We start from the raw sequence: 27,930 nt of genomic DNA on the forward strand, positions 1-27,930 counted from the left end.
ATGTCTTCAGATGTGTCCTCTGTCCTCTGGGTTCCTCATTTCCCACAGTAAATTTTCTCTTGTTTTCAAAATATCAGACAAAGCTAGCAGGCCTCCATTCTAGTACTAAGATGTCAAGTTCCTTTTAACTTGGGCAAGACAGCCTTCCTCCTTCTGCCTTTCTTTTTCCACCTAACGGCCTTCCACCCATGACATCCTGTGATTGTGCTTATTCCCCTCGCTTATTTTCCAGAAGTAATCTTTCTCTCATTTAAATTTCTAAAGCACTCGTTATTACTCCTGCTTCCCAATTATGTTGTGTTCTTTTCTTTCAGACACTCCTTTAAAGGTAGAGTCTTGATTTTCCACATATCTTTATTCATTTATTCAACAAATACTGATTTAGCATCTATTAATGGCCTTGGATGTTTGTATGCATTGTGTATCTAACAAAGAACCAAAGTAAATTTTTGTCCACCACAGGTTTATATTTTAGTGAGAGATTTAGAATTATATGTATATTTAATTTCAGTTGGTGATAATGGAAAAAAAAGTAGAGCAAGGTATAAGCAGTAGGACTTCAAAAGAACTTACTGGTTAAGAGGTCAGAAGCTATTTTGTGTAGCGTGGTGAGCCTCTCTGGAGGGCTGGGCTCAAATGTGTTCCTAGGCACAGAGCCTAGAAAATGGTAGGTGCTCAATCAGTGCTTGTTGCATAATTAATGATTAAATGAACTTGATGAGAAAGAGAGTGGGGACAGAGAGAAGAGGGAGACAGAGGGAGAGAGTGTGAACTTTTAAGTTACAGATTCACAGTGACCAAAAAAGTAGGCTTTTTCTTATGTCATCATGGTCACAAGGGGGGGCCATGGAGAACTGGCCTTCAAAACTTTCCCATCCAGGCCAATTTGAACATAATTGTCCAAATCCAGGGTGGGCAGAAATCAGTGAACCTGGAGCAAAATTCACATGTCTACAGATCATTTAAGATAGATACATCTAAACCACACTGCCCTTTGTGTGTTTCTACAGAGTCCTGTCACCTTTAACCAAGTCACATACAGACATTTAAACCTGATATTTATGATAAATATTTTAAATAAATATATATCAATTCTGCAGTAATTTTGAATTTTTTGGACATCACCAAAATTGTTGGAGTATTTTTTGCAATCTATTCTTTAACATTTTATTTTTTGAGGTTTGAAATTTCATATTTATTTAAAATTGAGAAAAATGGATGCCATTTATATGTCATGAAAATAGAATCTAAGTTATAAAATATTTATATTTGCTTTAAGGCTATGTTTAATTTTCTTTTTATTTATTTATTTATTATTATTATACTTTAAGTTTTAGGGTACATGTGCACAATGTGCAGGTTAGTTACATACGTATACATGTGCCAGGCTGGTGCGCTGCACCCACTAACTCGTCATCTAGCATTAGGTATATCTCCCAATGCTATCCCTCCCCCCTCCCCCCACCCCACAACAGTCCCCAGAGTGTGATGTTCCCCTTCCTGTGTCCATGTGTTCTCATTGTTCAATTTCCACCTATGAGTGAGAGTATGTGGTTATTGGTTTTTTGTTCTTGTGATAGTTTACTGAGAATGATGATTTCCAACTTTATCCATGTCCGTACAAAGGACATGAACTCATCATTTTTTATTGCTGCATAGTATTCCATGGTGTATATGTGCCACATTTTCTTAATCCAGTCTCAAACTATATAATATGCAAGATGAAATAGAACTGTGGTATTATTTAGTTTTCTTCAGATATTTCTGAGCCAGAATATCACTTCTCCCTTTATATTTGAAATATTTATTATTACAAGATTTTGCCACTCTCCAAAATTGCCGAAATAAATTTCTGACAGGATGGGCTCCTCTTCTCATCTTCTGCCAAGAATTTCTGGGGTGAAGGCAGACTGGAACTCTCTGCTATGGACTGCGACTTTATACTTTACATACTACATCCAGAAAAATATCATAGGGATCCACTACTGAAAATGAAGAGACAAAATCAAAGCTCTGTGGTTGAATTCATCCTCCTGGGCTTTTCTAACTTTCCTCAACTCCAGGAGCGGCTCTTTGGGATTTTCCTGGTTATTTATGTGGTGACCCTGATGGGAAATGCCATCATTATAGTAGTCATCTCCTTAAACCAGAGCCTCCACGTTCCCATGTACCTGTTCCTCCTGAACTTATCTGTGGTAGAGGTGAGTTTCAGTGCAGTCATTATGCCTGAAATGCTGGTGGTCCTCTCCACTGAGAAAACTACGATTTCTTTTGTGGGCTGTTTTGCACAGATGTATTTCATCCTTCTTTTTGGTGGGACTGAATGTTTTCTCCTGGGAGCAATGGCTTATGACCGATTTGCTGCAATTTGCCATCCTCTGAACTACCCAGTGATTATGAACAGAGGGGTTTTTATGAAATTAGTAATATTCTCATGGATCTCAGGGATCATGGTGGCTACCGTGCAGACCACTTGGGTATTTAGTTTTCTGTTTTGTGGCCCTAATGAAATTAATCATCTGTCTTGTGAAACCCCAGCAGTGTTAGAGCTTGTATGTGCAGACACCTTCTTATTTGAAATCTATGCCTTCACAGGCACCATTTTGATTGTTATGGTTCCTTTCTTGTTGATCCTCTTGTCTTACACTCGAGTTCTGTTTGCCATTCTGAAGATGCCATCGACTACTGGGAGACAAAAGGCCTTTTCCACCTGTGCCTCTCACCTCACATCTGTGACCCTGTTCTATGGCACAGCCAGTATGACTTATTTACAACCCAAATCTGGCTACTCACCAGAAACCAAGAAACTGATGTCGCTGTCTTACTCACTGCTTACCCCTCTCCTGAATCCACTCATTTACACCTTGCGAAATAGTGACATGAAAAGGGCTTTGATAAAATTATGGCAAAGAAATGTTGTTTTACACACAGTCTGACTGTGCTGACAAGCCATGTGATATTTGGCCACTACCCTATTGCACTTCATTTAAATTTAATAAAGGGTGAAAACAGATTGCATTTCTTGGTATGAATACATTAAATTCCTTTTTTTTTTTTTTTTTTTTGAGGCAGGGTCTTACTCTGTCACCCAGGCTGGAGTGCAGTGATGCAGTCTCTCCTCACTGCAACCTCCACCTCCCGGGCTCAAGTGATTCTCCCACTTCACCCTCCTGAGTAGCTGGGACTACAGGCATGCACCACCATGCCTGGCTGATTTTTGTATTTTTTGTAGAGAAGGGGTTTCGCTATGTTGCCTAGGCCAGTCTTTAACTCCTGGGCTCAAACAATCCGCCTGCCTTGGCCTCCCAAAGTGCTAGGATTACAGGTGTGACCCACTGCACTCAGCCAATTTGTTCAATTTTTTTTTTTTTTTTTTTTTTTGGGAGACGGAGTCTCACTCTGTCACCCAGGCTAGAGTGCAGTGGCGCGATCTCGGCTCACTGCAAGCTCTGTCTCCCGGGTTCACGCCATTCTCCTGCCTCAGCCTCCCGAGTAGCTGGGACTACAGGTGCTGCTACCACGCCTGGCTAATTTTTTGTATTTTTAGTAGAGACGGGGTTTCACCGTGTTAGCCAGGATGGTCTTGATCTCCTGACCTTGTGATGCACCCGCCTTGGCCTCCCAAAGTGCTGGGATTACAGGCGTGAGCCACCGCGCCTGGCCAATTTGTTCAATTTTTAACATTTGAAAATGTATCAGGGAATCTCTCTCTTTCAATAAAGAACTGCTGTCACTTGTTTTTAATAGATACATATGTTTTCATAACATGTGATACAACAGTTTATTCATCCATTTTTCTATTATGAACATCCAGGTAGCTACTGAATTATTGTCATTAAGACAATGCTTTAAACACCTTGTTCCATATGCTCACATGTACTGATGTCTATATATCTGTTTGATAGATTTGTTTAAGTGGGACTGATGGGATGAAGAGTGTATGTGCTTGTAAATTTTACTAGCTGTTGCAGAATTACTTTTCAAAATGCTTATAGTTCTTCAGACTGGCCTGAAAGCTCACTGTGCTTTGTTAACAGGGTAGAGCTTCAAGGGACCAACAATAGATTGGTGAGGTTTTTATTTTTGGATTGAAAATTTCTTCCATGGATGAGTAAAAAAAAGTGCATCTATTTTGGGGGACCCAAATGGTTCTATACTTCATAGACTCACTGAGCTTATAATCCAAAAGTATATTTCTTTTGATAGTTTTCCAAATATTTATCCAATATTGGTCACCAGAGAGCTACCTGGGAAGTTTTCTGAGTTCTTACTTGATAGTATCTTTTTTACTTGCAGAATACTGTTTTCAGGGACTTTTGTTAAATTTCCACTTGTAGGAAATGGAAAATGTCCTACAAAATTTCCTATAAAGCCCCCAGACACTTTGTTTAGAAACAATGACTCATGTATTTTTTTGTTGTTGTTGTTCATTGTGGAAATCCAATGTAATTAATTAATTAATTGTGCTTATTTTCTATCATATGTGAATTATATTACTAATGGTGTGGCTTTTCTCAGAATGTAAAATTTCACATGTTGCTACCTTTGGAATATTTCATGCTTTCAGAATAGAACAGAGGGAGAATGAAGACAAGCACCTAAATTGAAATAGGACCTTGTGGGAGAGAGTCCAGTGAGTTCCCCTGCCAATCAAGGAGTTGGCCATGAAGTGTTTCTTGACTCTAAGCTCAAGACCTCATGCACATGGCTTAGAAACATGAAAGGAGCTGCTGCTGAGTCTTCCCCACTATGAACTGTGTGTCAGTTTGAAATATAGAACTTGAGACTAAAATATAAGACTGTGCTGACTGTTTTGTGATTCTGAATTTATATTTGCCTTGTTAGTATTAGCTACACTCTGTAGACCCCAATCTCTCCCTGTTTCATATAGGCAGCTTATTACCGTAAGCTTTCCTCATATATTTTAATATGTGATCTGTTTAATATTTGGTTGCCATATTTGATAATAAGCCCTAGGAGGACAGTAACTATATTAATTTGTTCACCGCTGTGCATCATCTGCCTAATACTGTGCCAGGGACAGAGTACGTGCTTTAGAAAAATTTTTGAATTAATAAAAAGAAGACAGTCTGAGGCAAGACGTTGGCTTCAAGATTTGGAGCAGATTCAGGGTGAGTTAGGCACAAGACTGAAACAGAGAGAACTGGTAATGGAACAGTGCTCATGTGGAAGCCTTAGGAGGGTTCTGAAAAGAAGTGGGTGGAAATGGTGGTTTAATCGATTGATTCTTGTGTGTATGCCTAAGTTACTTTAGTGCTCTGTTTGTTGCATGCACCCTTCAGATTATCTGCCCAGTCTCAATAAGTGGTTTGACCAGTTGGATTCCAAGAGTTGGGTACCTCTTTACATGTTGGTATAGTCAGTTACAAGGGATGTTCCCTTTTTTGTGAGTCCGAATATAATATATTCATAATGAATTTCCAGTATCTCAGGGTTAGGAGTAAAAGTAGTATTTCAGGGAACATCTAATGTTTGATTCTTCCTGTAAGAAACACAGTAACCAGTAGTTTAAAATCTTATTGAATTCTTCTCCAGATGAGAGGTCTTTGACTTTTGAGGTAGTCCTAAGCACCACTTCCCAAGGTCAGGAGTGCTGTCCACATTCTCTTTTACTTTATTATTTTATTTTATATTATTTTGAGAAAGAGTCTTGTTCTGTCACACAGGCTGGAGTGCAGTGGCACAATCTTGGCTCACTGCAAACTCTGCCTCCTGGGTTCAAGCCATTCTGATGCCTCAGCCTCCTGAGCAGCTGGGATTACAGGCATGTGCCACCATGTCTGGCTAATTTTTGTATTTTAGTAGAGATGGGGTTTTGCCATGTTGACCAGGCTGGTCTCTAACTTCTGGCCTCAAGTGATCTACCTGCCTTGGCCTCCCAAAACATTGGGATTACAGGCATGAGCCACCACACCCGGCTCACATTCTCTTTGCATTTGAAGTGAAGTGATGATCCATAGTCCTTAGATAGTCCCCAGGTTGATAGTCAACTGAAAATATGAGATCGGTGACTTTTGTGAAAGAAACTTGTTATCCTGCAGTTCTATTTAGCCATATCTCTCTCTATCTATATGCATATCTTACCTCTCTGTATCTACCTACATCTATCTATATCTATAAATAGATAATATATATACAATTTCATTCAATATAAATATAACATAAGCCGTTTTTGTTGGTCAAACTTCCAAGTCTTAAAACTGTGTTTATGATACAACACTACATCTAACTCCTGGGTTGAATGATGGTGGTGGGCTTATTGTGGTTTAGGTATTTGGTGGTGGTTCCATGTTTTTAAACTTGTTTGTGCTATTTACTTTTCAAATATGAGCAAGTAGATGACTTAGAGTTAATTTTTGAGGGATATCACCTTGTTCATTAAGAGGTTTATGACTGGGTGCGGTGGCTCACACTTGTAATCCCAGCACCTTGGGAGCCTGAGGCTGGTGAATCACCTGAGGTCAGGAGCTCGAGACCAGCCTGGCCAAAATGGTGAATCCCTGTCTCTACTAAAAATACAAAAATTAGCCAGCTGTGGTGGCGTGTGCCTGTAATCCCAGCTACTCAGGAAGCTGAGGCAGGAGAATCACTTGACCCCAGGAAGTGGAGGTTGCAGTGAGCTGAGATCGTGCTATTGCACTCCAGACTGGGCAACGGAGCAAGACTCTGTCTCAAAAGAAGAGGCTTATTGGCAAAATGGGGATTCTGTGTTTTTTAGTCCTTTAAGTTTTTGTTATAATTTATTGTGCAACCTAGCTTGGGAAGGAACACCACTGATTCATTTTAAGACTTTAACAGTCATATTTAGTAGGAAAACTGGTGGGAACAAATTTTAATTAAGTTTTTATGTTATTGTTGAGTAAGGCAATTATTCCAATTTTTGTGACAGCTTCAAAAAATACTTTGAGTAAAAGATAGTGTGATATTAATTAAGATTAGGTATACGTATTCTGCTAAATGCAGGGGAGGTCTTATAATTTTTGTATATTATTTAAGAATATGCCATACATGCATGTAACCTTGTGATAACGAGACTTTAAAAAAAATTTTGTGATGGTTTAACACACACCAGCTTATTTTTTTTCCTTAGTCTTTATTACATATTAAATTTGGCTTAAACACTTGAATTGCTTATTGGTATTAGATTCATATCAAATAAATTGAATTTATGTTTAATAAATTACAATAAGAAATAAGATTATGTTAATTCTAAATGTATATAGGTGTATTTGTATTTTGGCTATTCATCGATTTGTAATGTCTTTTGAGGACATAGAGAAACATTATATTTCAGGAATGGTGACTTGGAATTATGTACCATGGAGATAAATGCAGTGGCCAATGCAATCATTCATGAATTGAAATGTCTGGGAGCAATGAGGGATGATAGTCATAAGGAAAATGGAATTATATTGGTGCTACTATATTCCATTGATCTTCAGATAGATAACAAAAGATGTGTACAATTTGCAAACCATTGAAAACAAAATGGTGAGAGCCAGAGAGTCTTTCAGTAATTCATGAAGAGATCCTCATCTCTCGCAATGCGCAAGCAGAAAAAGCTGAAGAACAGTTAGAGTTCAGTAAGTCACAGTGGCTGAACTTCAGTGACACCTGCATGTTTACTCAAGGGAGGTATGTTAAGCCAAAGCTGGAGCCAGAGTTGGAAAAATCTGCACTCCATCTGCATCGGATCTGTGTTTGTGTCTCTGTTTAGTGTTACTCCTCCCTCCAGTGGTGCATTAGCATGGCCTCCATCGAAGACCAGGTCCGTCTTACTGTCAGAAACCTGCAAGATAAACTGCTCCCCTCCTGCTAAGGGAGAGATGATTTTCAACATTATGGTCCCTGATTTTGTCATCCTCTTTGGGATTCTAGAGTATTTCCTGCACTTGTGTCAAGCTTGATGGGGGAAAAAAAGCATGTGAACTCTTTTCTAGACTGTCTGGGACTCCAGCTGGTTACATATGATGGCCCATTTTGGTGCACATTTTAAATGGATGGGCAAATTACAGTAAGGAAAATTCAGAGCTCAAGTGGTTAAGCTGCAATTATAAAGTTCAGCAGAGTCTTCTAAAGCTCTCTCTCTATTTCTCTCTTCTCTTTTCTGCTTGCTTTGAATCTGCTGTTATTAAGCTACTGGTGTTGAGATAAAACTGACTATTTTAAGGTTACTTAAAGATTTTTAAAAAATCTTTTAAAGTTTAGTCAATTCCGGCTAAAATAGGAACATTAGAAACTAATTTGAAACTGAAGGAAAAAAAAAAAAAGCTAGAGGAGGTCTTTAAAATCAAAACTGCTAGAAAACTACTTTACTCAAAATCTGTCCCTCAGCTTTCTGTGAGTTATCTATTGGGGCAAACAAAGTTTAGCCATGTAAACAAGTTCCAATGTCATCAGACATAACTTGGATCCAGCTATCTTTTACAGATTGGTGAATTTATATTGCTATCTTATGGCTAGAGTTCTGAGGGAAAAGCTATTGGATCTTCATTTGTGCATGTGTTTAGACATATTTAGATATGTTTGTATGATGTACATGTATTATCTTCCATGTTGTGTCGGCATGCTACCAAATTTACTTATAAGTAAATGAGTACTCATAAATTAAATCCAAATGCTTTTCAAATTCAAGTAAATCTTTAATAAATAAACCGGTTTAAAAATCAGTGGTTAAATAAAAACAAAAATGTCTTCAGAATCATCAGGACACATTTGTGTCTGGGTAAATGAGTTTTATATCTGCCTCTGCTAGATGTTTTCAGGTGTCAGAGTCAGGCACAAAGGTTGTGAGACTGTAAACCCAGCCGAAAGCAGAGTAATCTTTATTTGTGTGATACTTTTTTTTGACAAATAAAACTAATTTAAGATTGTTGGTTCAATAAAACAGCTGAATCTTGTGAGTTATCAGCAAAATGCCCACGTGTTTAACTTTAAGGTTCTTGCTTAGCTATTCACCTAATAGTCAGACTTAAAAAATGACTAGTATGGAAATAACTTTAAATAATGATTAGCTTTGTATAATGCCTCAGTTTTCAAAAGTAACTTAGAAAAATTTCTAAAAATAAAAATTTGAATACATGTAAATGAGGTAAATACTTGTAAGTGGTCTTTTCATGTAATTTAAAATCTTAAAATTATTTTAAATGGAATAATTGATATTCATTTGGTGTCTGGGTCATTTCCAATTAAAAAAAGATTATGGCATGTGAAAACATGTTTCCAAAACTGTGGAATAGTTTTACTTATAAAATGCTAACATCTGATATAGAGTTCAGGATTTCTTGTTTCCTAAGTTTTCACTAAAATGTAAGGTAACTAATAATTCTAATTAGTATATAATTCTGTAAATTATTTTCTTGAGAACAAAATAATTTTATGCAATTTGGAGGTTACTTGAAAGTTATTTATTTAAAAAGTAAAAAGAAACCAGTAAGTAGGGAAGAATGATGTGAAAAAAAGTTATGAATATGAAGATATATTTTTGGTGGGGAAATTTATAGAGAAAAGAGAATAATTTTGTGTGAAAAAGGATCTTGTATGATAAATTTTTGTCCTAAAGTAAAATGACTGACTACTTAGAAAGGAGGGAAGTATACCACAAGTCATAAAGTCCAAGCATGTCATAGATGGTCTGTGTATGTCATGATAAAGTTCATGAAGGGGACTTTAAGAAAAGAATTTTGTATGTGATGACTATAGTTAAAATGAAATTATTTATGATAGTCTTTCTAGGATTGATCTCCTATGTTAAAATAAGATTTTTAAGGTAGTGATTTGTTCTTAATGATATTACAAGAAATTTTGTTTTTAATTCTGTAATGTTTCTTTTGAAAACTTCTCAGATTGACATCTCAGAAGATCAACTTTTGTTGTATCTTGACGTTTTCAGCTTTCTCTCCCTTCGAAAAGGCCTGAGATAATAACTCTCCTTCAGCTTTTTCATCAGCTCCTATAAACTTTTCCTCCAGTTCTAACAGTTGTTATGGCCTAATGCTGAAATGTTTTATCTTGAAGGTAAAAAAAAATTAATGTTTTCTTCCAGTATGACTTGATTCTGTATTCTTGGCTTTTCTTGACATGTCTAAAATGTTAAATGTAATCAGGAAACTTCTTAGGCTGTTCCTAAGATTCATATATTCCCCTGCCATACTTATAACCTTGAATACACTCTTCCTGTGTCCGATTGTTGCAGGAGAGGCAAGCCCCCAAATTGGGGCTTAGCCCAAGAGAGTTCTTGGCTTCACCCAGGAAAGAAATCAAGGGTGAGTCAGTGATGTTAGCAATCTTTTATTGAACGGCATTACTTGTGGAGCAGGGCTAACTCATAGACAGTGTGCCCAGAGTGGTCAATATATGAGCTCTTAGAAACTGTATTTATACTCACTTATACCCACTTTCAATTACATGAAAATTAAGGAGTAGGTCAATGCAAATTAAGGGGTGGGTTATTTATACCTTTCTATGAAAGGGGTGGTAACTTCTGGGTCATTGCCAGGGAAAGGGGTGGTAACTTCCATATTGTTGTCGTGGAACGGGGTGGTAGCTTTTGTGTCATTGCCATGGAATTTGTAAAGTGTCATAGTGCTGGTGGAAGTGTCTTATGTCAATGAGCAATAAGGGGATCTAGGGATTGCTTTTGTTACATCTGCTGGTTCCTGCTGGTTTTATCACTTTATCCTGCGTGGACCAGATCCTGTTTTGGTCGGCAGGTTTGTGACCAGAAATCAAGTCATACCTGTATTCTGTCTTATTTCCACCTTGGAGATTAGATATTCTTCTTTTATCTCAAGGGGGCTGAAGAAGGGCAGAGGTCCATTGCTTCTTGCTGATTTTATGGGCATAGGCTCTGCGCAGCATTGAAGGAGTAAAAACCTCTGGTTACATGATTCAAGAAGCCCAATGACAGGATGTATTTAATTTTGGGGTCAGAAGATAGGATGGGTTGGAAGCCTTGTGCCAGCATTGTCTTTATGTAGAATCTAAAATATATAAACATTACTAGGAGGAAAAATTACAATTAGGAGGAATAGAATATTTCATGTTCTTATTCCTATCTACAGCATCATGTTATTTATCTATGTATTTGTGAAATAATAGCTTTAAGTCCTTTAGGGGTTTATAAGTATCTCTGTGCTCTGTCAGAGATCCCCAGTAAACTTGAACTGTCAAGTCCCAGTGAGCCAGGCAGTTCACTGGGGCTACTGGAAGAAAGATAGTTCTATTATTGATGGGGAGCTTTTCCATTTCTCACTGGAGACAGTTACGACATTCTCATTGTCAATGACCCTTTTGTTTATAGTAGGCATATTGATTCTGCCCCAGGGCCAGCAAGTTGGGGGCTCTTGTCTGAGCATCCTGGGTACCGATTTTGCAACACTTTCTCAGGATAGGTAAACCTGAGGTGACAGGGAACTTAAAGCATTCACTAATGAGCTCTTGGCAATTGTGTTTATACTCATGTAAACCCAATTTTAATTTTAAGCAAATTAGGGAATAAGCCAATGTAAATTTAAGGGTTGGTTATTTAGAACTTTTTAGGAAAGAGGTGGCAACTTCTGGGTCATTGCCATGGGAAGGGATGGTAACTCTTGGGTCATTGCCACAGCATTTGTAAAGTGTCATGGTGCTCATGCAAGTGTCTTATGCCAATGAACAATAAAGGCAGTCAGGAATCACTTTAGTCTCTGCTAATTTCTTCACTTTATCCTGTTCAGATAAGATCCTGTTTTGTTCAGTAGGGTTGTGACCAGAAAACAAGTCCTTCTGGTCTCCTACCTTGTGATTTAATTAAAGCACTTTTTAAATCAAATTTAACTCCCAGGTTATCTTAATGGGTTTCTCAAAAGGAGAAGCAGTCACACTGCAGAAGGTTTCTCTTTGCCTTTTTGGTAACTAGTTTAAGATACAACATTTTACATTTACATAAGAGAATTCTTATGTTGTCTTTATTAGATTTTTGCTTGCTTAGAAAAATTGAGTTTTAAAAGAGTCAAGGTTTTTACAACCATGTAACTCTCAATATTGATTTTAAAGTCTTAACTATTACTTTGGTTAAATGAGTAACTATTATTTTTACAGTGATTGTTTTGATCTAATGTTTTGAGCCTTTCAGCCTCTTTGACAAACATCCTTAAAATTGAATCCTAAATGAAGTCCCTGACTTATTTCTGGGGCGTATCAAAGCTATAAAAATTAATCACCATAAGGTTGTAAAATCTTTTACAGCTTCTACTCAGGTCATGGACTCCAGTAACACTACCTCCAGCCCCTTAAAAAAGTCCTTATTGGGTACTATTAATTAATCCTTGTGCTGTTAAGTTGCAGGGCTTTGACTCTGGGGTACACATATCACATCTAAAGAAGGCACCAATTCCTGCCAGTATTTGACACCAAACTCAAGTTAAACAAAAGCCTTGTCTTTAGACCTGGGCAAAGATGACAATCAAAGTAAACTGCTTTCGTGAGATACAGGGACAGGCCTGTATTCAAAAACATTAAGATTCATTTAATAATTTTGCCTTTATCTGAATTAATAGAATTTATTTTATGCCTTTATATTAAATAATTTAAATAATTAACTATTTGTGAGCTTATTTTTCTTTCATTCTCAAAATTAGGGAGGGCTTGTCACATTTTCATTTGAAAATTGCTAATTCTTTATGTTTTGTTTTACCTCCAGATGAAACGATTCAATCCCTCCAGGCACTGGAACTATTGTGTGAGATTGTTAGGGCTGGTTTTGAGGGATAAAATTACTCAGACCCTCAAAATCAAGGATGGGTAGACAGATGCCTCAACAGCTAAACAAAATGCTTATGTTTTATATAGCTAATTGATACAAGCCAAGATTATAGTAGCTTAGTGCATAGAATGTACAGATAAGTCAATTTTGTAACCTTGTCTTTTGGCTTTGGTTTTTGGCTCTTATATTACTTAAAAGGGGTTTTAAGGGTCAGTGAGTGCCTGCTCACCTCCATTCCAATCTGACCTAAAATGTTTAATTGGCTATAAGTCTTTTGACTTTGTGACACTTGGCCACAGGGGTCCCATTGAGGGACATGATGGACCCAGTGCAGGTAGCATACCACCCCAGCATTGATATGGAACAAAATAAAACCTTGGCCATCAATACTGTCTCTGGCTTACTTTGACAAAAACGGGGGACTATAGACTAAAATATGAAATTTGAAGTCCCCCAACAGACTGAATGAATACCCCTCTTGGCCCAAGGGAATTAAAAGAAAACCTGAAAAACAAGTTCAGTCCATAACGGGAAAGCGGGGAGGTCAGACACACCTCACTATACTGTCCCCTCCTTTGGAATTTAGGCACAACTGACCAGCATTAACATTGAAATAGAGATCATAAGACTGACAGAATAGACTCTTTACAGCAATAAGTTACCAAATTATAAACAGGACCCAAGACCATGCTAAGCAAGAGTTGTCTCCACTCCAAGGTACACAGAACCATATTTTGCATGCATGTTTGTTCAATATACATGTGTCAAGATCACTTCATAAATATTCATAGCCCCTCCTATAGCTAGTTAAATATGTATGTTTAGTCATCCTGTTGTCATATCTCTACAGGAATCTTTGGTACAATTGAGAGTGGGGAACAATCTAATTGATTTCTTAGTTGATGCTAGGGCTACTTATTCAGTCCCTTAGTTCTCCAAAACCAAAGAATACTAAAATGACTACCCATGACAGGGGTTGCAAAAGGAATGCAGCAAAAGGTGTTTTTGTTGTTGTTGTTGTTTTTTTCTTTTTTTTTTACAACTTTTGGAATGTCAGCTGGGGGACTTGGGATTAAGACACAATTTTCTCTATATGCCAGAATGTCCAATTTCTCTGTTGGAATGAGACTTGCTTTTCAAGTCAAAAGAAGAAAAGGAAGAACTCTTCCTTCTGAAAGTTTATGAATGATTTTCTCTTTCCAGGTCCTCATACCCCATGGATGAGTCCCTTCACCCTTTCTACCCAGGAGATAAGGTGCTATTAAAGTCCTGGAGAAACCAAGGGCTGGACCAAGAGCTAGTCAAAAAGTAGACAGGACCTCATGATGTGCTGCTAATACATTCATCTGTCAAATTGACTGGACTTAGGCCCTGGACACATCGCACTTGGGTGAAGGCAGCCCCTCCCAACCTGATACATCAGGTGACCAGCCAGTTTGGTTATGTAAATCAAGAGAGGATCTAAAGCTCTTATTAAAGAGAAATTATATTGATAAGTAATACTCTTCTGTTAACATTAAGTTCTTAATGAATTTTACAGTCATAATTACCTTCTTTATTTTTGCTAAAACTAACCTTTTTGTTGAATGGGCGAAGATGTAGACTTCCTTCCAAAATAAAACAGACTGTTGGGTTTGAGAGGAACTACCCTTTTCTTCTACTGCAGGCTTGTCCTGGTGCATACAACTGCTAACCTGAGCACTTGGAGTCATTCTTATACTTGGGGTAAGAGTACTCAGTCGTTTCTTTTCTATGATTATAGTACCATTCACAATGAGTTCCCCACCTTTGAAGAAATCTAGAAGCATATTTTCTATCTGGTTTATAAGCAGGTTAATGCCATCCCTGCATAGGATATGCCATAACTGATGGGATAGAATTGTTGATGGTGAAGAAAATCCAGGTAATGGGTCAAGCACCTCTATGCATCAAAAAACACAACAACAGTATACTCCATGCTATCTCTCATGATATAGGATGGTTACCTCTTCAACAATATGGCCAAACCCTTTGGCTGACTGATAATATGTGGATAGGATGACACAATCAGAATATCTTCCATAGCAGAACCTACCCTTCCTACTAGGGTTAGTTATGGGCCTGTGACACTCACGGTTGGCCTTACTTACCTTATAATTGGATTAGAAGATGTACTTTGGGGTTCCCTTACCTACCAGAATGTATCCTGTTCCATCTAGACTCTCTCGCTGACAACTGGGAAAACATAAAGGCTTGAAACCACTCTTAAAAAACAGGCATCATGGTGGTTTAATCCTTTAGCCGGTTTTTACCCCCCAGGCAGCAGCCAAAGATAAAGAATTACAAGTAGAGGCTTTGGCTAAACATATAGCCACCACCGGGCGCCTGTAGTCCCAGCTACTCGGGAGGCTGAGGCAGGAGAATGGTGTGAACCTGGGAGGCAGAGCTTGCAGTGAGCTGAGATTGCGCCACTGCACTCTAGCCTGGGCGACAGAGCGAGACTCCGTCTCAAAGAAACAAAAAACATGGCCACCACCTTTAATAACAGCCATCATGCCATCACCCTTCTCACTGAAGAAACCTTGCAGATTAGATAAGTGGTCCTACAGAACTGTATGGCCTTAGATATGCTGACTGAAGCCCAAGGGGGCCTTGTGCAAAATACTGAATGTTGTGTACACATCTACCAGATTATTCTCACAGTATAACCCAAGCTATGCATGCATTGGACACCCATAATTCTGCTATAGATACCCTTCCCCAGGACCCTGTAACAGGATGATTCAGCCAACTTCCTAATACATCATATACAGTATGTTTGATATGCAGGTCATTATTCTCTTTGGCTCCTGTGGACTTTATTATTACTGTTATACCCTTTGTATAGGATGCAGGACAGACTTTCTCAAAAGCATTTCTTTGCACCACAATGCTTCAGCAAGTTCCTGATGTGAGTCTGAATTCAGGAATATTTCCATTTCCAGGTAAATAGATTCCATTCTGATACCCCCTAACTATACCACTTTTTAGCAGAAAGTAGCCAGATTGACTGTTTTGCCCACTTTCCATAGTAGTAGAATGGAACTTGACAGTGGGGAATTGTAACCAAGTATCCCAGCCTCCAAATGCATTTTAAAACTTTTTTTTTCCTTTCTTGCTTTCAGCCTTGAGACATACTTTGAAACTCTGTTTCTCCCTCTCCTACCAGACACTTCTGTGACTAGTGCTCTCTTATCTAATTATGGGCTTGCTTAGAAATTCCATTCCAATTTTGAAATGACCCAGGCAGAGAGACCCAGCTGCAGAACCCTCCCACTTAGGGGGTGTTACAAACAGCCCACCAGTACCTGGCTGCAGTCAGGGTGACACAAACTGGACCTCTGGATGGATGACTATTAAAGATAACCATGGGAACAAGACAGGCAGACCCGAGCCCTCCTGCGCCACTCCCGTGTATTTCCCACACCTTTTCATTAAAATCTCTTCGCTCAGCTCAAAAGGAGATGGCTTCTTTGAGACAGAAGCCTAGCCATCTTCCATCTGCTAGCACTTGATCAGTAAAGTTGTTTTCCTTTCACCACAGCTTGCTTCTCGTGTTTTCAGCTTCTGAGCAGTGAGCAGCTGGGCTTGAACTAATTGAACCAGCAGCATTGAATTTTCTTTTTCCATGCTTCCAACATAACATCATATTCATGATTTTTTCCACTCACTACCTTCCCCAAACTCTGCCAGTTATAGTTGTTTAGTAAGTTTCTTTTGTTTTGCTATGTCTTCCCTGAACATACATTTTTTTTCCTCTGTGCTTTTCTTCTATAGAGGCTGTTACTTCATGAATTTAAAAACTTCTTCTGGCAGGGTGTAGGGGCTCACGCCTGTAATCCCAGCACTTTGGGAGGCCGAGAAGGGTGGATCACCAGGTCAGGAGTTCGAGACCAGCTTGGCCAACATGGTGAAACCCCGTCTCTAATAAAAATACAAAAATTAGCTGGGCTTGGTAGCATGTACCTGTAATCACAGCTACCCGGGAGGCTGAGGCAGGAGAATTGCTTGAACCCAGGAGGCAGAGGTTACAATGAGCCAAGATCATGCTATTGTACTCCAGCCTGGGAGACAGAGCAAGACCCCGTCTCAGAAAAACAAAACAAAAACTTCTTCCGATGTTTTTGGTCATAATATTTATCTGCTCTATGACATGGCTCTGGGGCATGTCTCAAGTCAGCAGGTATGACCCAGTAACATTTGTTATAAACTTGCTATTCAACTGTGGGCCTGACACATAGGCTTCACGTGGTAGGTTAAAAGTATAGAATCTCAGGTCTCAACCTGAACTTAGCGAATTCCAATTTGCATTTTAATAAGATCCCCAGGTGGCTTGAATATACTTTAAAGTTTGGGAAGCATTGCTGTATAACACAGCTTAATCTACATCATGAAGATGAGTTATTTTTACTGTACTGCTCTCTTGCCATCAGAAAACTGGAGCTCACATTACCCCAGATTCTACTACTCACAGATAGCTTCCTGAAACAATGGTACATTTGAGTGACCCTTGCTCATCCATACCTATCCATTTCTCCCCATGTGAAAGCAGGTCCAGGGATGCCTTTACCATCAACAAACCCATCCAGTTCTCCCCATTGCAAACAAGAAGATTATGGGTTTTCTTTCCAGGGTGTGCCCCTTTCAATCATTCTAAAAGTTTAGTGTGTGTCTGAAACCTGTACAGATAATTAAAACACATATTGTTGAGCTCCACACAAAGATTGTCCATTTCAGTACATCTGTGGAGGAGCCTAATAATTTTCATTTCTAGGAATTTCCCTGGTGGTTCTGATGCTGCTGATCCAGGGACCACACATTGGGAGCCACAGCTCTAGATGAAGCTCTGCGTCATCTGAACTGCCCCTGCCTCATCCCCTCTGAGTCAACATACATCTTCTTTTAACCTCACTATATTTGGCAGTCCTTTTCCCATAACCTAATTTAGGTTAAGATATGTCTGTATTAGTGCATTCTCATATTGCTATTAGGAAATACCTGAGACTGGTATAAAGAAAAAAGGTTTAATTGACTCACAGTTCCACATGGCTTGGAAGGACTCAGGAAACTTACAATCCTGGCAGAAGGTGAAGGGGAAGAAAGGCACCTTCTTAACAGTGCAGGAAGGAGAAGGTGTGCCGGCAGGGAAATACCAGATGCTTATAAAACCATCAGATCGCATGAGACTCACTCACTCACTCTCACGAGAACAGCATGGGGGAAACTGCCCCCATGATCCAATTACCTCCACCTGGTCCTGCCCTTGACATGTGGAGATTATGAGGATTACAATTCAAGGTGAGATTTGGGTGGGGACACAGAGCCAAACTGTATCATTCTGCCCCTGGCCCCTCCCAAATCTCATGTCCTCACATTTCAAAACACAATCATGCCCTTTGAACAGTCCCCCAAATTCTTAGCTCATTCCAGCATTAACCCAAAAGTCTAAGTCCAAAGTCTCATTTGAGGCAAGACAAGTCCCTTTCACCTATGAGCCTGCAAAATCAAAATCAAGTTGGTTACTTCCTATATACAAGGGGGATACAGGCATTGGGTAAAACCACCCATTCCAAATGGGAGAAATTGGCCAAAACAAAGGGGCTATAGGCTCCATGCAAGTCCAAAATCCAATAGGGCAGTCATTAAAACTTAAAGTTCCAAAATGATCTCCTTTGACTCCATGTCTCACATCCAGGTCATACTGATGCAAGAGGTGGGCTCCCAAGGACTTGGGCAGCTCCACCCCTGTGGCTTTGTGGGGCACAGCCCTGCTTTCATGGGCTGGCATTGAATGTCTGCAGCTTTTCCAGGTGCACAGTGCAAGCTATCAGTGGATCTATCATTCTGGGGTCTGGAGGATGGTGGCCCTCTCCTCACAGCTCCACTAGGTAGCACCCTACCTAGTGAGGCTCCCACCCCACATTTCCCTTCTGCTTTGCCCTAGCAGATGTTCTCCATGAAGGCCCCACCCCTGCAGCAAAATGCCTGGACATCCAGGCATTTCTATACATTCTCTGAAATCTAGGTGGAGGTTCCCAAACCTCAATTCTTGACTTCTGTGTACCCACAAGCTCAACACCATGTGGAAGCTGCCAAGGCTTGGGGTTTTCACCCTCTGAAGTCATGGCCCAAGCTGTACCTTGGTCCCTTTTAGACATGGCTAGAATGGCTGGGATGCAGGGCACCAAGTCCCTAGACTGTACACAGCAGGCGGCCCTGGGCCCAGCCCACGAAACCATTTTTTCCTCCTAGGCCTTCAGGTCTGTGATGGAAGGGGCTGCCACAAAACTCTCTGACATGCGTTGGAGACATTTTCCCCCTTGTGTTGGCGATTAACATTTGGCTCCTTGTTACTTATGCAAATTTCTAAAGCTGGCTTGAATTTCTCCTCAGAAAATGGGTTTGTTTTTTGCATATGAAGTTTAGGTTTATGTTTCTTATTAGTTTTATTGTTTTGGTGTAATTTCTATGAGGATAATGCCATCTTTACCTTGCCATTTAAAAATCTGAATTTCCCCCTCCCCAATACCCTTCCTTCTGCTAATTTTGAGTTTGGTTTGTTCTTGCTTTCCTAGTTCTTTAAGGTATATGATTAGGTTGTTATCTGAAGTCTTTAACAATAATTTATTGTATATTTCTTTTTTCTTTTTTTTTTTGAGACAGAGCCTCACTCTGTTGCCCTTTGATCAACATCTCCCCTTTACATCTTCCCTCCATGCACCCCTTTCAATCTCTAATAACAACCTTTCTACTCTGTTTCTATGAGATCAATTTTTTTAGATATTACATGTAAATGAGATCATACGGTATTTGTCTTTCTGTGCCTGGATTATTGTACTTAACGTAATCTTCTCCAGGTTCATCCATGTCATCACAAATGACAGGATTTCCTTCTTTTTAAAGGCCATATTGTATTTCTTTGTGTATACATATGTATTGTGTATACATTGTAGGTACATATGTATGCATTGTGTACTCTCCCATTATCTGCAGTTTTGTTTTCTGAGGTTTCAGTTACCTGTGGTGAACCAGTCTGCATGCAATGAATGGAAAATTCCAGAAATAAATAATTTATAAGTTTTAAATTGAGTGCTATTCTGAGTAGCATGATAAAATCTTGCACCTTCCTGCTCCATCATTTCATCCCATCACATAGGCATTTTAACATCTCACATCATCACTAGAAGAAGGGGGAATACAGTACAATAAGATATTTTGAGAGAGAGACCACATTCACACAACTTTCATTATAGTATATTGTTATAATTTCTCTATTTATTATTAGTTTTTGTTGTTAATCTCTACTGTGCCCAACTTATAAATTAAATTTTATCGTAGGTATGTATGTGTAGGATAAAATAGTATATATAGGGTTTAGTACTATCTATGGTTTCAGGCATTTACTGGGGTCTTAGAATGTATACCCATTAGATAAGTGGGGACTACTGTATCACATTTTTCTTTATCCATTCATCTATTGATAGACACATGTTGCTTTCATGTCTTGCCTATCATGAATAATACTACAGTGAACTATGAATGAATGTGGGAATGTAGATATCTCTACATTCTTCAAAGAGATATGTAGATATCTCTTTGATACACTGATTTTAATTCTTTTCTATATATATAGCCATGCCAGATCACATGGTAATTCTATTTTTAGTTTTCTGTGAAATCCTCATACTATTTTCTAAAATGGCTGTACTAATTTACATTCCCACTAACAGTGTACAAGTCTCATTTTCTCCATATCCTCACCAATACTTGTTATAATTTGTCCTATTGATAACAGCCATTCTAATAGGTATTGGGTGATATCTCATTGTGGTTTTAATTTGCATTTCTCTGAAGATTAGAGATGTTGCACATTGTTTTCATGTATCTGTTGGCCACTCATAAGTCTTCAGAAATGTGTGTTCTGGTCATTTGACCATTTTTAAATCAGGTCATTTGTTTTTTTGGCTAAGTTGTTTGATTTCTTTACATATTTTGGATATTAGTCCCTTGTCAGACATATAGTTTGCAAGTATTTTTTATAGAAATCTAAAACACAAAAAGTGTACAAATGATGGCTCTACATCTCGATGACTTTTCATAAACTATACATCACCTGTGACACAATTGCTGACATCACCACATAGAACTGCCCAGTACAACAGAAGCCCCCATGGGATGTCATGAAATAGCACATATTAGGCAGCTTTTCCCATCTCTGGGCCACAGGGCTGATTCATGAATGAGCATGCAATCCCACCATGGTGACTGATATGGGAGAAGTTCTTGGATTAGATTTTGTGAATGAGACACTCCTTTCCTCAGGATTGCTGGGACATTTCCCACTGGACATTGATTGGGGAGAATGTATCCCTCAGTGTTGTTGGCAGCTTTATTGTTGCCAGGAAGAGCAAGCTTTCTTGAGAACAGAACCTACTCTATGAAAGCAGAGATGAGAAGAAAAGAGGAGCCTCCATTTGAGCACATATTCTGGATAAAGCCAAGCTTGTAGAGTCATTCCTCTATTTTCTCTGCTATGACAGAGCCTACAGTCTTTTTCATTGTTCAAGCTGTTTAGACTGAGCTCTGAGACTCCTGCTTCTCATATACACCCTATGAGATTAATATCATTATCTTTATTTTACAGAGAAAGTAATAGATCCAGAAAGTTGAGTGATGTGCTCAAAGTTATACAAGCCAGTCAGGATATTTTGACTCCAAGTTAAAAAGCTCCATGTATGAAATTAACTGTAATGGCATTTTTTCTTCAAAAATTTCAGTGACTCTATGGTTTTTCTCAAAAAGATAAAAGTTCTCAGGTTGGGGGTGGCATCCAGGCTTTCTACAATGCATCTTTAATCTACTTGTTGTGTCTCCAATGGTTGCACAAACTGTGCATCATGTCCATGCAAATCCTCTAGCCCTAGGTCACCTGCCTTTGCTCACACCCTCACTCCACCCCTCCTTTCTTTCCCTATCGACAACATTCATTCAGCCTCTGCTCTTGCCTCCTACTGGGAGGTGTCACAGTGGAATTGAGTCTCTTGTGGGAAGAGGTGCTCATTCCCCATAGACATAAGAAGGAGTGCTGCTCCACGTTTGTGCTCCTGAGCTTTTTCACCTGAGGGGCCAACTTTAAACCTCTTTAGTTATCACACAAAAATACAGGAAGGTCTCTATAAAGTGATTTCATGTTCTCCAGGGAGGAATTCTCCAGGGCGTATAATTCTATGCCATATAACATTATGGAATCAATGCTCTGAATCACTCAGTTGTGTTTATGAATAGGTGGCTTTTGACTACAGGTGAATCTTCTGATAAAGTAGTATGAAAATTAAAGAGACAGAGTCAACAGGTAAGAAAGTGCACATTCTGCTCCTGTGCGTTTTGGTGGGACTTCTGTTTATAGTTGTCCTCTTTGATAGTTGGAGATGCTGTTGAAGTGATGGCTCAGTGCTCAGGAGTCACTAGGCTCAGCTGAAACATTTGAATCAGTAGACTTTTTGGTTCGATGCCAGTCAATTTCTTTTTCTTTTCAGAGAAAAGTTCAGGCAATAAGTAGAAGTGTAAGTGCTTTGCGTGCATAAATCATCATATTCTGGAGTTTACAACTAGAAGAGAACTTGGTCAGTAAGTCCAACACTTACCTCTTTCCATTGGCAGCCTTGGGAAGGGAAGGATCTGCATAAGTATTACTTGTCAGTGATCTATCCAAGACACCATGAGGGTCTTCTACACTATAAAGATTTTCTATTTTTTATAACATTCTATAAATTTTCTAATTTTTAAAACCAATCTACTTTTATGTAGTTGGAACTGAATACACATTGTTCTTTTTTTTGCCATTAGAAATGCATTTTAAATATTTGGCCTCACAGAGTCTGGTCTTAATAATTGTAGGAGGTTTTTTGACATCCAAAATACAGTACAATTTTTGTGGTTAAATACAGTCATTTGATTTTAATACATGACTATGGACAAATTCAGAAATAAAGTAACTTGTCTTCTCCTGTCTGCTAATGTCCTACAGGTCTGCACTCAAGACAGCACTGTACGCCATCAACTTGCCGTGTCCATCTGTCTTCCTGGCTTCCTCATCTCTCACAGTGAATTTCTTTTGGTTTTCAAAACATCACACAAAAGGCAGTAGGCCTCCATTCTAGTTTTATGGTGTCATCAAGTGCCTCCTGACTTGAGCAAGTCAGTTTTCCTCCTCTCGCCATCCTCCTCCCACCTAATGGCCTTCCATTCATGACATCCTGTGACTGTGTTTGTTCATCCTCCCTCCCCTTTCAAATGTCGTCATTCTCTCACTTAAATTTCTACAGCACGTGTTATTAATTTCCAATTGTGTTGTGTGCTGACTTCTCTTAGGCACTCTATTCCTTAAAAATAGAGTCTAGGTTTTTCTTATTTTAAAATTCATTTATTCAAAAATGTTGGTTTAACACCTATTATGAGCCAGGGAGTGTTGTAGGCACTGTGTGTAGAGCAAAGAAACAAACAAAATCTTTGCCCTCTGGGAGCTAAGCTCTAGTGTGGGATTTTATATATATATACACCTCACTAGAGCTTATATATATATAATATATAAAATATTAATCCATTTATATTTATATAAATATATAAAAATATATTTTACACATATTTCTCAAAAAAGGATATATAGAGAATATATTATATTCTATGCCATATAATGTTACAAAATCAATGCACTGAATCACTCAGTTGTGTATATATATGTGTGCATGTGTGTATATATATATATATATAGAGAGAGAGAGAGAGAGAAAGAAAAAGTCCTGTGGTATGCGGTACTGGGAGGTACTAGTTTATGCAGCATACTGGTTAAGGGGTTAGAAGCTATTTTATGTAGTGTGCTTAGCTCTCTGTTGAGCTCTGGATTCACATGTATTCCTAAGGTTGCAGAGCCTAGAAAATGGTAGCGGTTAATCAGTTCTTGTTGAATAATTAATGATTGAGTGAATTTTTTGATGACGCGTATAGTGGGAAGAGAGAAGAGAGAAAAGGAGAGAGAGAGAGAGAGAGTGAAATCTTTTAAATTACACAATGATCCCCCAAATGGTTTTTTTCTTAAGTCATCATGGTCAGAATGATAGACCTTGGAGATATGGCCCCAAAAACTTCACATCCAGGTAAATCCCAATATAATTGGCCAGATCCAGGATGGGCGGAAATCTGTAAGCTTGAAGCCAATTCACATAGTCTATAGGTCACCTAATATGGTTGTGTTGAAAATTCAAATCCCCTCTATGTTTCTACAGAATGTTGTTTTCTTTCTCCAAGTCATACATAGGTACTTTGAATCTAATTAATATTTTAAATAAGTTTATATCAAATTTGCTGTAACATTGGATTGTTAGGCTATTATCAAATTTGTTGGGATATCTTTTTCAATCTATCTACTTTTTTATATTTTATTTTTTGTGGTCTTAAGTTTTGCATTTATGTAAAATTCAGTTAAATAAAGAATACTTGCAGCAATGTTATGGGATTGGAACCTAAGGTACAAAGTATTTATATTTCTTTTAAGACTATGTTTAATTTGATATTATTTCATACTTTTTAGACAAGATCTCTGAGCCAGAATTCTTCATTTCTATTTTTTATATTTGGAGTATAATCCAAGTATTTGGTCATTGTCTAAAATTGCCAAAGAAAATTTCTGTCAGGATAGGCTCCTCTTTTCGCCTTCTGCCAGAATTTCTGGGGTGAATGCAGACTGGAACTCTTAGCTAATGGACTGTGGCTTTATTCTTTATATACTATGTCCATAAAATCAATGCATGACTTCGTTACTGAAAATGGAAAGACAAAATCAAAGCTGTGTGGTTGAATTCATCCTCCTGGGCTTTTCTAACTATCCTGAGCTCCAGGGGCAGCTCTTTGGGGCTTTCCTGGTTATTTATCTGGTGACCCTGATAGGAAATGCCATCATTATAGTCATCATCTCCCTAGACCAGAGCCTCCACATTCCCATGTACCTGTTTCTCCTGAACTTATCTGTGGTGGACCTGAGTTTCAGTGCAGTTATTATGCCTGAAATGCTGGTGGTCCTCTCTACTGAAAAAACTACCATTTCGTTTGGGGGCTGTTTTGCACAGATGTATTTCATCCTTCTTTTAGGTGGGGCTGAATGTTTTCTCCTGGGAGCAATGGCTTATGACCGATTTGCTGCAATTTGCCATCCTCTCAACTACCAAATGATTATGAATAAAGGAGTTTTTATGAAATTAATTATATTTTCATGGGCCTTAGGTTTTATGTTAGGTACTGTTCAAACATCATGGGTATCTAGTTTTCCCTTTTGTGGCCTTAATGAAATTAACCACATATCTTGTGAAATCCCAGCAGTGTTAGAACTTGCATGTGCAGACACGTTTTCGTTTGAAATCTATGCCTTCACAGGCACCTTTTTGATTATTTTGGTTCCTTTCTTGTTGATCCTCTTGTCTTACATTCGAGTTCTGTTTGCCATCCTGAAGATGCCATCAACCACTGGGAGACAAAAGGCCTTTTCCACCTGTGCCTCTCACCTCACATCTGTGACCCTGTTCTATGGCACAGCCAGTATGACTTATTTACAACCCAAATCTGGCTACTCACCAGAAACCAAGAAACTGATGTCGCTGTCTTACTCACTTCTGACACCTCTGCTGAATCCGCTCATCTACAGTTTGCGAAATAGTGAGATGAAGAGGGCTTTGATGAAATTATGGCGAAGGCGAGTGGTTTTACACACAATCTGACTGTGTTGAGAAGCCATGTAAGATTTAGTCACTGCATGACTGTATTCAATCTAAATTTAATAAATTTAGATTTATTAAGTTTGCATTTTTTGGCATGAGTATGACTAATTTATTGTGTTCTCCAAGTTTGATTGTATATCAGGAGCATCTTTATATATTAATGTTTTTAGCTTTTTCACCAATGCATACTATTTCTTTTTTTTTTTTTGATTTTTTTATTATTATTATTATTATTATTATTATTATTATTATACTTTAGGCTCTATGGTACATGTGCGCAACGTGCAGGTAAGTTACATATGTATACATGTGCCATGCTGGTGCGCTGCACCCACCAACTCGTCATCTAGCATTAGGTATATCTCCCAATGCTATCCCTCCCCCCTCCCCCCACCCCACAACAGTCCCCGAAGTGTGATGTTCCCCTTCCTGTGTCCATGTGTTCTCATTGTTCAATTCCCACCTGTGAGTGAGAATATGCGGTGTTTGGTTTTTTGTTCTTGCGATAGTTTACTGAGAATGATGATTTCCAATTTCATCCATGTCCCTACAAAGGACGTGAACTCATCATTTTTTATGGCTGCATAGTATTCCATGGTGTATATGTGCCACATTTTCTTCATCCAGTCTATCATTGTTGGACATTTGGGTTGGTTCCAAGTCTTTGCTATTGTGAATAATGCCGCAATAAACATACGTGTGCATGTGTCTTTATAGCAGCATGATTTATAGTCCTTTGGGTATATACCCAGTAATGGGATGGCTGGGTCGAATGGAATTTCTAGTTCTAGATCCCTGAGGAATCGCCACACTGACTTCCACAAGGGTTGAACTAGTTTACAGTCCCACCAACAGTGTAAAAGTGTTCCTATTTCTCCACATCCTCTCCAGCACCCGTTGTTTCCTGACTTTTTAATGATTGCCATTCTAACTGGTGTGAGATGGTATCTCATTGTGGTTTTGATTTGCATTTCTCTGATGGCCAGTGATGGTGAGCATTTTTTCATGTGTTTTTTGGCTGCATAAATGTCTTCTTTTGAGAAGTGTCTGTTCATGTCCTTTGCCCACTTTTTGATGGGGTTGTTTGTTTTTTTCTTGTAAATTTGTTGGAGTTCATTGTAGATTCTGGATATTAGCCCTTTGTCAGATGAGTAGGTTGCAAAAATTTTCTCCCATTTTGTAGGTTGCCTGTTCACTCTGATGGTAGTTTCCTTTGCTGTGCAGAAGCTCTTTAGTTTAATTAGATCCCATTTGTCAATTTTGGCTTTTGTTGCCATTGCTTTTGGAGTTTTAGACATGAAGTCCTTGCCCATGCCTATGTCCTGAATGGTATTGCCTAGGTTTTCTTCTAGGGTTTTTATGGTTTTAGGTCTAACATTTAAGTCTTTAATCCATCTTGAATTAATTTTTGTATAAGGTGTAAGGAAGGGGTCCAGTTTCAGCTTTCTACATATGGCTAGCCAGTTTTCCCAGCACCATTTATTAAATAGGGAATCCTTTCCCCATTTCTTGTTTTTGTCAGGTTTGTCAAAGATCAGATAGTTGTAGATATGTGGCGTTATTTCTGAGGGCTCTGTTCTGTTCCATTGATCTATATCTCTGTTTTGGTACCAGTACCATGCTGTTTTGGTTACTGTAGCCTTGTAGTATAGTTTGAAGTCAGGTAGCGTGATGCCTCCAGCTTTGTTCTTTTGGCTTAGGATTGACTTGGCGATGCGGGCTCTTTTTTGGTTCCATATGAACTTTAAAGTAGTTTTTTCCAATTCTGTGAAGAATATAACACAATTTCAACAATTTGTTTAGCAGTAGCCCTACTAATGGTTATTTTTTTTGTCACAATAGATAATACTAAAACAACCAGTTTTTATATATTCATAAATTCTGGTGCTTTAATTTTTACAGAATAGCTTTCACAAAGTAGGTTTGAAGGGTCAAAACAAATGTGAGTTTGCAAGTTTTCACAGATATTACTGACTTACTTTTCTAAATGATTTTAACAACTTCAGATTGACCTGAGCACCCATCCTATCCCACTGACTATGTTGAATGCCAAGAAGCCTACAATAACAAGATGAGACTTTTTGCTTCTGTAGTGAAAATCTGTTCCATAAATAAGTAGGAAAGAGCAGTTATTTATTGAGAGGAACACAATGTCTCTACTCAGGGACCCAGAGAGGCTATAATTTAAAACTAGATATCTTCTGGTTATTTTAGAATATATATTCATCCAGTGTTTTGAGTAGAGAACATCATGTGATCATTTTTGAAGGTCATTTAAAGTACGGCTGTCCTTTCCACTTATAAACTATATTTTTTGAAACTTGGTCAAATTTCTTTCATAAGGCAAAAATGCACCTCATACAGGCCAAACAATGAATG

At 38.5% G+C, this 27,930-nt stretch overlaps 2 protein-coding genes across 2 annotated transcripts; both read left to right on the plus strand.

Annotated features, from left to right (window-relative positions):
* Positions 1–1,991: 1,991 nt before the first annotated feature.
* LOC129008906 (olfactory receptor 10A3-like) lies at positions 1,992–2,936 on the plus strand. The gene has a single exon (XM_054441384.2). It carries the CDS (start codon positions 1,992–1,994, stop codon positions 2,934–2,936), a length of 945 nt encoding a protein of 314 aa, XP_054297359.2.
* A 21,670-nt stretch (positions 2,937–24,606) lies between these two features.
* Positions 24,607–25,551, plus strand: LOC129008908 (olfactory receptor 10A6). The gene has a single exon (XM_054441386.1). The coding sequence runs from the start codon at positions 24,607–24,609 to the stop codon at positions 25,549–25,551; it is 945 nt and encodes a 314-aa protein (XP_054297361.1).
* Positions 25,552–27,930: the final 2,379 nt, after the last annotated feature.

Source organism: Pongo pygmaeus, chromosome 9, assembly GCF_028885625.2.
Source record: "Pongo pygmaeus isolate AG05252 chromosome 9, NHGRI_mPonPyg2-v2.0_pri, whole genome shotgun sequence".
Lineage (NCBI taxonomy): Eukaryota > Metazoa > Chordata > Mammalia > Primates > Hominidae > Pongo > Pongo pygmaeus.

What these genes read in the sequence shown, in the direction of transcription:
- LOC129008908 (XM_054441386.1), top strand. Translation starts at nt 24,607, where the DNA reads ATGGAAAGACAAAATCAAAGCTGTGTGGTTGAATTCATCCTCCTGGGC.
- LOC129008906 (XM_054441384.2), top strand. Translation starts at nt 1,992, where the DNA reads ATGAAGAGACAAAATCAAAGCTCTGTGGTTGAATTCATCCTCCTGGGC.